Raw genomic sequence first — 11,058 nt, forward strand, 5'->3', positions numbered from 1 at the left:
GATTTTTGTTTGTTATCCGCTATGTCGTGAGAGCCATTGGTACGTTTGGTACGGTCCGCCGCCCAGTCAGCATAGTATCAAAATATTGTGGTTGTTCGGGTTACAGGCGCATCCCCATCCGAAGGACCTCTCTGCAAATTAAGTGTTAACATCTGTTTGAGTTACAAATTGTTAAAAGGCGCCCGGGTGAATCCCGGCCCGCCGGTTGAATCCCACGCGCTCTTTGGCACCAGTCAGTTTGACCCCGTCCCGGATATCCAAATACCCGTTCTAAGTTAAGTATCACTGGTGTTCATTTGGGGTTAGTGACGTTGTTTGGCCTGGAGAAGGGCATGGTAACCAAAAACCTACGGAATTGTTTTAATTTTGGAACTTGAACAACCGTCTCGAAATACGCTAAGCGGGGTGTTCCTAAACGCAAAAGGACGATCTGGGCCATTTAAGGTCAGTAACGGCCTGTAAAAAATCCAAGGGAGCCGTCTGTTACCGTCCCTATTATCACGAAATTCCAAATGAGCATCAGAAACTACTTCTTGAAGGGAGTGTTCCTTATTCATATGGGTTTTTGAGCTGAAACAGCCATCTGGAAGATCATTCGCTCCATCTTACAGTCCTGTCCCCTCTGAAGACCTAAGCCCTCTAGTTTCTGAGCTACTCGCTCGCGAAGATGTGCAGACTATTTCGTGCAGACTAGTTAAGGTTAATTAAGGCATGCGTTACGCCATAGGAATGCCATTCAGACTCTGCCACCCCATTAGCCATTCAGAGTTGGCCAAGAAGAATGCAGTCGTCGAACAGTCGGTATTTTGTCAGTCAGTCAGCATTTTGCGTTTGTGATTACAGTCCCCTGACAGACACCTTAAACTCACGGATACCTTTACAAGAACACAAGAAAGGGCCACAACACGATGTTATAAAAGTATTTCGTTCAGCACTTTCAGCACCGCCATGTTCAGCAACACCCTCAGCACCGCCATGGCCACCTTTTGGGAGATTGAAACACTACAGGGCAGCACTAAGGTGACAATTTCGCACGGCCAGTGTGGCAGCACCTCAGAATCATACATCCGTGACGCAATCAAATAATGACGTATTGAGCATCACATTTACCCAATAATGAAATTATACTGTCTATAGCAGTCTTCCGCTTAAGAGCATACTAAGAGTTGTACGTAAGTTAAGTACGAGTAAGTTATAATAAGCTTTCTATATCATACTGACGTTTGCCTCAACATATTCAAATGTGGAACATTCCGATGGATGAGGCAGTGTTAATGTTAATAGTCTTATTCCTCGTAGCATAAATGGGAGAGTGGAGAGATAAATGTGATAGTTCGGCTACATGCCTTTATCGAAACGAATATCAGTTGTAAATTCAAATTTGTCATTTCGGCAATTCAAAAAGCATTCACTTATTCATTCAAAAGGCAATTTGGGCACCAAAAAAGCTTTTTTGAATTCACCATTGATATTCGTCTTGACAAAGGCATGTATCCGAAATATCACATCTATCGTCCGTTCTTTTGTTTCTTCTACGAGGAATGAGGTTATTAATGCTAGCTCATCTGCATGCATGACGTTCCTCGCAAGTGCACTTAACAACCTTCGTAATTATGGAACTTTCCCTTTAAAGAGTTATTCAGTAAAAGGGCAGATTGGTCTGACCTCGGTCCGCTCTTCATGCCTTACCCAAGGTCAATTGATTTTTTTGTGATCCTAGAAGATGTTATTGTGTAAGTAACTATCCAAGAGATGTATGGCTTGGTCTAACACTCCGTTGTTGCATCAGATCTTACGATTCCCTTGGAATTGGCGCAGCTGACAGGCACGGACCGATTTTGACCAGTCATAGGCTAGCGACCATACAAGGTGCATATTACTTTGTATGATAAAAGGCCCCGCTATGGAAAAGCCTACAGATATCCAAATTTGGTGCGGCTATGATGGGCTGTTCGGATTTTTCTAGAAAAAAACATGGGTGGATCATATAACCCCCACCCGAGTGCGCGTCAAGTCCTTTTGTAGTGTGTTCCTGTTGCGATTGCTTTAAACTCGCTTCCGCGTCCTTTTCCCCAAAGCCTATTCAATGTTCCGTAAGTTGAACTGTTGTAGCAACTGCGTCAACATGCCGCATGTGGTTGCCGACGATTCTAAAGAAGCGTTTATGTGACACTGCCCTTACAGTGCCCGGCAATGGCAGAAGTGACATGGCCCATACGTACGTGTGCTTTTTGGGATTCTACCTGAACTGATTGATTTCGTTGGCTAGAAGTCGATGCGCCCCAATTACGTCATCAGCATTGTCACCACAGCCATCATCATCCTCATAATCATCATTTAAGGTCGTATTTCCGCGTTCTCTGTACCGTTATATCGGTCCGTCGGCGTAATCATTAACGCTGGCCCTCGGTTAGAAAACAAAAGTGTCTCCATCACTGTATTTTGCATGAAGGCAGTTACCAAACAGATCCCAAAGCAAACCGATTGAAGCCGCTGTGCAGAGCTTCCGCCAGGACACCGAACAGTTTGTGCAGCCCGAACTGAGAGAGTTGGAAGGTATGGCTAGGACTCATCATCCTCTAGGCCTTGCCGGTCGCGTTCTCGCCCTCCGCGGCATTTTCGTCTTCCACGCAGCCTTTCATGGTGCAGGCCATTAGGCCGGTGGTGGTGCAAAAACACTCATTGCACAGTTCCATCCAGGTGGAGCCGGGCGTACACTCCATGTCGGCTTGGTCGCGCGCCGCCGGGTCGGCCATGGCGTCCGCCGCCGCCGCCGCTGCCGCCGCCTCTTCCTGGCCGGCGCAGGTGCGGTACTCACAGTACCAGAGGCCGTCGTCGAGGCAGGCGCACTTGCTGCACGTCTCAGGCTCCTCCCAGCTGTCGCCGGCGGCGCAGTCGCCGTGGCCGGTTTGAGTGGCGGCGGCGCGCTCGTCATACTCGGCTGCCGTGAGACGCGTGTCGCAGGTGGCCCGGCCTGCCGGGTCGCACTTACACGTGGTGTTGGTGTCTGGCTGCCACATAGTGCCTGGCTGGCATGCGGCCGCCGCCCAGGCGGCTGAGGCCATCGCCAGCACACAGGCCAACTGCAGGCAATGCATGATGGAGAGGTGGCGGCGCAGCAAGGGAAACTGGCCGTGACTGGGGCGTGGGCAGCTTTATACGCCGGGCGAGAGGTGCGGGGTGGCACGGACAGGGAGGAGCACCGGACGCCGATGAAAGGTGACGCTCAGATGCGGACCGGGCGGTGCCACCGCGGCAATTACCACCACCACGAACAATGTGTTTTGTGGAATGCTGTTTGCCATACCACGGCCGACTCTGTTGGACCACCTGTGACGATCAGAGTGGCGCTTTGTGGTGCGACTAGCTCTGTTCCCAACGCCTCCAACTAGAGCAGGAACGAACTGTCGGTTTTTGGAATTGTGGGCCGCAGTGGGACCGGGTCGAAACGGGCAGAATACACCGGCCTCAATCAGCCGGTGGAATTCCAGTGACGCATGGCTTTGCGCTGTGATGGATGGGGTGTAACCAGGCACTGCGTTTCGTCTGTTGATTTATTGCAGGCGCGAGTGGCTTAGGCACAGCGGTGGCGCATGACGCACCTCCTGTACGCGCTCCACGGAATTACACGGCAGGACATGCGTGTTGGGTCAAGGCGCGATGATGTAAATGCTTCTACAGGCGACAAGCAGTCCTCATTCTGAGCATACCAGCCCTTTCCAGGATTTGCGGGAACGTCCGCCCCGTCATCACCGCCACCCGGTGCCACTTCGCTCTGTTCCCACCACCACTACTACCATTTGTTGCCACCACCAAATGTCACTACCCTCGCTCGGTGACCCCCACCCCCACCCGCACCATCACCACACGTCACTGTCCCTGCCTCATCACTAGCACCACTTATCGCCTCCCCCGCTTTGTCTCCAACAGTGACCTGTAACCATCCTCTCCGTTACCATGAGCACCCGTTACCAATGTCGGCCGAGTTAGTAGCAGCGCGTTACCCTGAGTACCCGTCAACAGTGTCAGCCGAGTTACCAGCAGCGCGATCCCTGGGCACCCGTCTCCAGTGTCGGCCGAGTTAGCAGCGGCGCGATCCCTGAGCACCCGTCACCAGTGTCGGCCGAGTTAGCAGCAGCGCGATCCCTGGGCACCCGTCTCCAGTGTCGGCCGAGTTAGCAGCAGCGCGATCCCTGAGTACCCGTCACCAGTGTCGGCCGAGTTAGCAGCAGCGCGATCCCTGAGCACCCGTCACCAGTGTCGGCGGAGTTAGCAGCGGCGCGATCCCTGAGCACCCGTCACCAGTGTCGGCCGAGTTAGCAGCAGCGCGATCCCTTAGCACCCGTCACCAGTGTCGGCCGAGTTAGCAGCAGCGCGATCCCTGAGCACCCGTCACCAGTGTCGGCCGAGTTAGCAGCAGCGCGATCCCTGAGCACCCGTCACCAGTGTCGGCCGAGTTAGCAGCGGCGCGATCCCTGAGCACCCGTCACCAGTGTCGGCCGAGTTAGCAGCAGCGCGATCCCTGAGCACCCGTCACCAGTGTCGGCCGAGTTACCAGCGGCGCCGGCTGCGGCGGCGGTCCTGGTGACGGCGGCCGGCTGTGTCGGCAGACTCTCCGGCCGACCTCCACGGCATGTGGTACCCGACCGTGCGGCGCACACTGCTCTGCCTCAGCAAGCTGTACCGCTGCACCGAGCGCGGCGTGTTCCAGGGCCTCTCGCAGGAGGCGCTCGCCATGTGCGTGCAGAGCCTGCAGAACGCGGCGCGTGCCATCGCCGAGACCAAGGTAGAGGCACGCGGATGACACGCCTGCGGCCGCGGGGGAGCGCCACGGGGTGCGGGCGTGTGCGGGGTGTCACGGCGCTTTGATCAATCAGGTGTATACTCTGGATCTGTGGACTTTACAGCACTCCGCGACAGCTCGTCACTCAAGCCATGCGATCATGGCTGCACGTGTGTCGTAGTTTGAAGGCGGAGCGGCGTCGCCACTGCCTTGAAACAAGAGTGCAATCAGAGGTTAGATCTGGCACGTGCGCCTCAGTTGGGGATGATAGCCGCCCTGATCCGGTTGCAGTCGTTGCGTGATGCCCAGCTGTTCGAGGTGAAGCACTTGCTGATTCTTCGTGAGCAGATCGCGCCGTTCCACGTGGACTTCTCCGTGCGTGAGATCAGTCTGGACCTCAGCAAGATCAAGACCGCTGGTAAGTGGTGCTCCTGGTGGTAACTAACGCATCGATTGTCCACTTGTTTGGATGCTCGGTGCCAAGTATGTCTCCCTATTTAGTTACCAGCTCCCACGGTACATTTGCCACTTGTGATGGCAATATAATGTAGATAAGACAGTAGTAGTAGCTTTATTCCTCGAAGAAAAATCAGGAGAATGGAGATATAGATGGGTTGATGTTTCGGCAACACGCCTTGATCGAAACAAGAGCAGAAGTTAATTGCAATATAATGTTGTGCTTTGGAAGATCAGCATGCTGACTGGCCATCGATATTATATGTTGACGCGCAAATTTCTCTACATATTTTTTTCTGAACGCTCCGTTTCCCTCATGAAAATACCAGATCGTACCTCACGGTTGTGGGTAGTTGACCTGGCATTTAAATATGTAAAGAGTTGATGTTTTGTGTAAGTTGTTAAGTGCATTTACGAGAAGCATTACACACATGGATAAGACAGTAGTAATAGCCTTATTCCGCGTAGAAAAAAAAAACGAGGAGGATGGAGATGTGGATGCGTTGATATTTCGGCAACACGTCTTTATCGAAACGAGAAGCAGAAGTAAATTCAAAATTGCCTGCTGATGATCCTACCCGATTTTTCAGGGTTTTCTTTTTAAAACAGCGAGCCATAGTTTTTGCAGGTACCCAACATTCGGGGGATTAAACAAGGAGCAGTGGCCAGCCATTACTACGATACGGTGTATAACTAAGAATATGATCACGCGAAAAAATACGTGTACACAAATTCGTTTACATGTACGCGTATTTCTCGCGTGATCTTATTCTTAGTTAGATATACACTGTATCGTAGTAACGACTGGCCACTGGTCTTTGTGTAATCCCCCGAATGTTGGGTACATGTAAAAACTATGGCCCACTGTTTTAAAAAGAACCTGGAAAATTGAGTAGGATCATCAGCAGGCAATTTTGAATTTACTCCTGCTTTTTGCTTCGATAAAGGCATGTTGTTGAAATATCAACGCATCTATATTTCCATTCTCCCGTTTTTTTACGGGGAATAAGGCCGTTCCTGCTGTTTTATCTATGAGTCAATTTATTCCTTAGCCATCGTTGAACATTGACGAGTATTGCTTTTCCTGGTTCGAACCCTGTTGTGCTTGCCACAGTGCGCCAAATAGGTTTTGGTTAGCCAATACCGAGGCGATATACACCAAATGAAACTGTCCCGACAACGCACTTCTCAGCAGAAATCCCTATGTGACTTCAACGGGGGCACACCTTTAACGCTGGGACGGCCGCACGTGTGGCAACGGACATGAAAGATCGCATGCCTTACAACGCGTTAGTCGTTACATACCCAGAGCATGCACCAGGGGCGTACCCAAGCGTACCTAGCGTAGAGGCGCACCCTTTCAATGTGGACTCATCCGGCGACAATATTCATTTTAGAACTGAAGTGGCACATAGCGAAGCTAAGCGCCCAAACGCTAGTATGAGAGGCCCGCACTGTCCCACGGATCCCCAATCGATGCAGAGGCCCTCTGGCTGGCCTTGGAGGCGATGCCCAACGGGCGGGGGCGTCCTTATTGTGACCTACGGGGCGTGCTTCTGGCCCTTTGGCCTCTTGCCTTATGATTGGGCCCTTGATATTTTGGTCTCCAGGGGCTATTCGTCCCCTCTGCGGGCCTGCGCAAACAAAACCCGCGGTGAACTCGGGACACTTGCCGACACATGGCCCCCGGTTAATACCCTGGGCCCATGGCCGACACAGGGGCCTAATCATTGTTTCAGGGACCCAGTCCAGTGCAAATCATGGGTCCCGGCCTCGTCCTTGCTTGGGAAATGGAATATCATGGTTAGACAGACACGTAGCCATCTGTTCGGTGCTGGTGGTCTCTGGCCATGATAAACGCCTGCAATGTCTCAAGGGGTCCCCAAACGGTATAAGAAGCCCTCTGTGTAATATTTCAGGTCACGGTCCTACGGGCCGTGATCCTTTGTTTGACCTACAGCCAGCCCTTCGGGCCGCTATGCCCTCCAATCAGGTTCTTAATCGTCGGTTTCGGCGAACCCCGGGCACATCTTGGGGCCTCACTGAGCACTGCTCTTGGTCAACGCGGGACCCCTTGTCAATACAGGAGTCTCTGGTAGGCACTGTAGGCCCCTGACAGATGCGGTGGCTCAGATCGGTGTAAATCGCTGGCCCCAGTTTGGTCGTCGTTTTGAAAGTGGGCCCTCAGGCCCATCCGACACGGAGCCGACTGTACGGTGCTGGTGGTGCCAGACTCAGGTGCCAGTGTCAGTGCCAGTGTCAGTGCCAGTGTCAGTGCCAGTGCCAGACTCAGTGCCAGACGCTTATCGACTGAGGGGTTCCCCGAACGGCGCAATAAATCCTCTGACTGCCATCTGAGATCCCGTCCCTGCAGGTTGGGCCTCTGAAGAAGACTGTCTAGCCCATCGAGCCCTTAGTCCCCTCGATGAGGTCCTTGATCGTCGGCCCGGTGGGCTCTCCTGGACCTTCGGAATTAGGAAACTAAGGGGGGGGGGGGGGTCCTGGGACCCTTGTACCCCTCCTTCCGCAAGCGCCACTGGTGCTACATTTGGTTCAGTTTGCATGTGGTATGATATTCGGCACATAAAAATGATGGAAATGCAGGGCTTTCAAACGTCAATGCTCCGTTCTCTCCTAAATACAAACCGCCAACCGGGAGCCAGGACACCAGGACACCAGTGGTTCTTCCTGCGGACAGAGGATTGGAGGGATAGGCCTTCCCCCTCAACTCCGGGCAACATTGAACATTTGAACACTGAACAACAGCGCTATGACGGCGCATGGAGGGGAACGAGGTGCAAAGCATTGTCGCACAAATTTCGGGTACAAATCGAGTCACCCTCCCCGCCCTTTCCATTAATGTTCCACCGCTACTGGTTCTTTCCCGAGACAAAGATCGCACTATACATACAATACACTGCATAATACATACCAGCCTTCGTCACAATGAAATGATTTAAGATTCGAAATAGCATTCCCTGCGATGTGTTTAATACTTGATGCAATTTTTACTCATTATTCAGCGCTCAACCGTCATCGCATCTCCCTTAAAACGTCACACCGCCGCCGATGGCCGGTCCGCTAATTCACTGCAAAATCAGAATGGAAAAGTATATGTCTCACAATGATAAAAAGCACTGAAGTGACAAAAATAGACTGAAAATGCACATAAAACCACAAAAGCTTCACTTTCTTCGGAAGGGAGGTCTTTTAAGACCATGGAAATCTATCCCCGGTGACGTCAATCGGCTGAATCGTGCAAGCACGTTTAGAGGCATTGGGATGACGACGGCGTGGCCAAGACATTTTTTTCTAAAACCCTTCAAAGAAAGTTTTGGAATTTGGCTAATGTGACAGTTGTGGCTTAAAAATTTGGTTTATAATACTTTTGGTTTATCGTACCTTCGACGCATAAATATGATGAAGTTGGAGTGCTTTTCTAATAAAAAATCCGAAAAACACAACTTTGGCGGCAAGACGTGCTGAAGGACCTTCAGGTTTTTCAAGCGGACATCAGGGATCAATTCAGTTCTTGGCAGTCGGGCAGTCATGTCCGTGCCGCGCGTCAACGTCATTGCCACGTTACAAAGGCGTGGAACCTGTCTGAGCCTGGACGCTTTCCTCGCTTGTTCCCACGTTCGTTCTCTCCCGGTGTCTGCGGATTGGCAAGCAGCACCGTATCTAGCGCGGCCCCGCTCGTCTGCCTTTGTCCCGTGGCTCCATCGTCAGGCCTATCGCTCGGTGCCAGGCCGCACGGTGACGGCCACGCGCCCTGCCGGCAGCCATGGGCCTGGTGCAGCGGCGCTCGCAGCTGTTCGCGCTCAACTCGAGCAACGCGCTGCTGGAATTCCTGCTGGAGGGCACGCCGGCCGTTCAGGAGCACACGCGCGACTCAAAGCGCGAGGTGGACCTGCAGCTGAAGCGCGTGTGCGAGGCGTTCATCCGCGGCACGCAGCAGCTGCTCCAGCAGCCGGTGCACAGCGTCATTCTGAGGGTGAGCAGGCGGCCGGCAGTGGTGGTGGAGCGGCTGCCTGGTGGCTGGGCTGAGGCTGGCACGGAGTGAACGTGTGGTTCATGGTGCAGCAACGCTGGGTTGGCATATCTAGGGACTTGTGTTTCAGGGCTCCTGGGACCTGGAGTATCGTGCGCATTGTTTCATTTCCTGTGTTTAGTATTGTATGATGCGTCGATCGCTTTCTGACCACGGGCTTCGTTGTCGCGGCGAATCGAAGCGAAACTGCTGTTCTTTATGCAGCAATAGTAGCTACTGACGCCGGGTGCGAGCTCACTCCTCAAGAAGACAGAGTTAGATGCTTGACACCTGCTCTGTGACATTGTGGTCCAGTTGATGCGCTGGCTAGCTTTAGAGTGCGTCTGCCGTCCTCCAGATCGAAGCCGTTCTGGAGTCGGCTCCGGACCAGCCGCTGCCGCCGGCCGAGACGGTGGCCGCGGCCGTCACCGAGACCCAGCGGCTCATCAAGACCCACCTGCCCGACATACAGCAGAGTATGCAGCTCTACCTGGCCAACCGCGAGACAGAGTTCATCCTCTTCAAGCCCGTCAAGGTGAGGTTAGGTGGCCGAGCTCCTGATGTCAAGGCGTGCGTGTGTGCATGTTGCCGTTATTTGTGCGAGTGGGTGCGGATTGCACCACCCACCTGCCTATCCAGGTGAAGCGGATGTGGTACAGCATTTCATCCTTTTCAAAGTGCGGGAAGCGCAAGGTCCGGGGGTGGAGTTTGCTTTCGTTAAACTGTTAAGCTCATTGGGTGCGTCATTTTCAAACGTGTCAACAACAAAAAACAGAACGTGCTTATATATTGTTCAAACCATCGTACGTAGCGATGCATTTTTGCCACACGATACATTCAGTTCTGACATCGAGCCACCCGTGGCATTGTGCGGAGTGCCTGCCGCTCGACTGCCGACCGCTCCAGCCGGCTGGGCGGCCAGCTATCAACCCCGCTCAGCCCCGTCTCTGTCATGCGCAGGTGGGCCTGCTGCAGCGATTCCAGCGTCTGCAGGACATTATCATGCAACAGTACAGCGACGACGACCGCATGATCATCATGTGTCCGTCGCAGGATCAGGTCAGCGTGCTCGTCTCATCCTGTATGCAGCCGGCGCCGTCCTAGGGACCTCGCTGCCGGCGCCGCCGGCGGCGGCCGCGTTCGCTCCGTTGTTGCCGTTATCGTGTGCGGCGCGACGTGCTGCTGCGGCGCTGGTAAACGGCCGTCCCGATGCCTTCTGCGCCGCGCTTCTGCCCTGTCGCGCCGCCCTGCCGCGCTTCCGCGGGCTGACACACCCTGCCGAACGTTCGCATGGTCAGCTGTCGAAGCGGTGGCCGCCGCGCGGTCCGGCCGGTGGGCGGGCGCCTCTCCGCGCGAGGCCCTGCGCGTTAGGCGCGTGCGGGACCTCGCAGTCAGTGCCCAGCGCTGGTAGGCGCCGGGGCTGGCTGGGTGTGACGGCCCTCACGTGGTCATTATGGTCTTTGTTTATCGCTGATTGGCGTTTTTGTTTGTTTTATCTCTGGCATTAGGTACCGGCCTTTCATATCCGGATTGGTGCGGCATTTGTGGGTGCTCACCATAATCGCCTTGCTTGATCGTAGTGAAAGGATCCAAGCATTCCAGTCTTTTTATATGTTTTGTTGTGAAAGGAGCTCGATCAATTTCATGGTTATCACTGATTTGTATAAAACTGCTTTCTATTACTGGGGCGATCGTGTAACGTTGTTTGGTTCCATAAGAATTCTGGTGAGGTATTTATCAGACTAAAATTGGGCCAAGGAAGTTTCTTTGCAGTTTTCCACCATGTAGT

General features: G+C 53.3%; 2 protein-coding genes across 2 annotated transcripts in view; one reads left to right on the forward strand and one right to left on the reverse strand.

Moving 5' to 3' along the window:
• Nucleotides 1-3,020, reverse strand: part of LOC119109784 (conserved oligomeric Golgi complex subunit 3) — an 11,430-nt gene extending 8,410 nt beyond the window's left edge. The window contains exon 1 of the mRNA XM_037233538.1: nucleotides 2,819-3,020. Within this exon, the coding sequence (XP_037089433.1) occupies nucleotides 2,819-3,020 (202 nt within the window). The remainder of the gene's footprint in view (nucleotides 1-2,818) is intronic.
• Nucleotides 3,021-4,610: 1,590 nt separating this feature from the next.
• LOC119110409 (conserved oligomeric Golgi complex subunit 3) lies at nucleotides 4,611-11,037 on the forward strand (the record flags this gene model as incomplete). The annotated part of the gene is given in 5 exon segments (XM_037234222.1): nucleotides 4,611-4,786; nucleotides 5,075-5,201; nucleotides 9,022-9,233; nucleotides 9,628-9,804; nucleotides 10,230-11,037. Coding segments are annotated over 5 exon segments (836 nt in total), but the record flags the coding sequence as incomplete, so codon positions are not given.
• Nucleotides 11,038-11,058: the final 21 nt, after the last annotated feature.

This window comes from Pollicipes pollicipes, unplaced genomic scaffold (assembly GCF_011947565.3).
Source record: "Pollicipes pollicipes isolate AB1234 unplaced genomic scaffold, Ppol_2.1 Scaffold_7231;HRSCAF=8579_pilon_pilon_pilon, whole genome shotgun sequence".
NCBI lineage: Eukaryota > Metazoa > Arthropoda > Thecostraca > Pollicipedomorpha > Pollicipedidae > Pollicipes > Pollicipes pollicipes.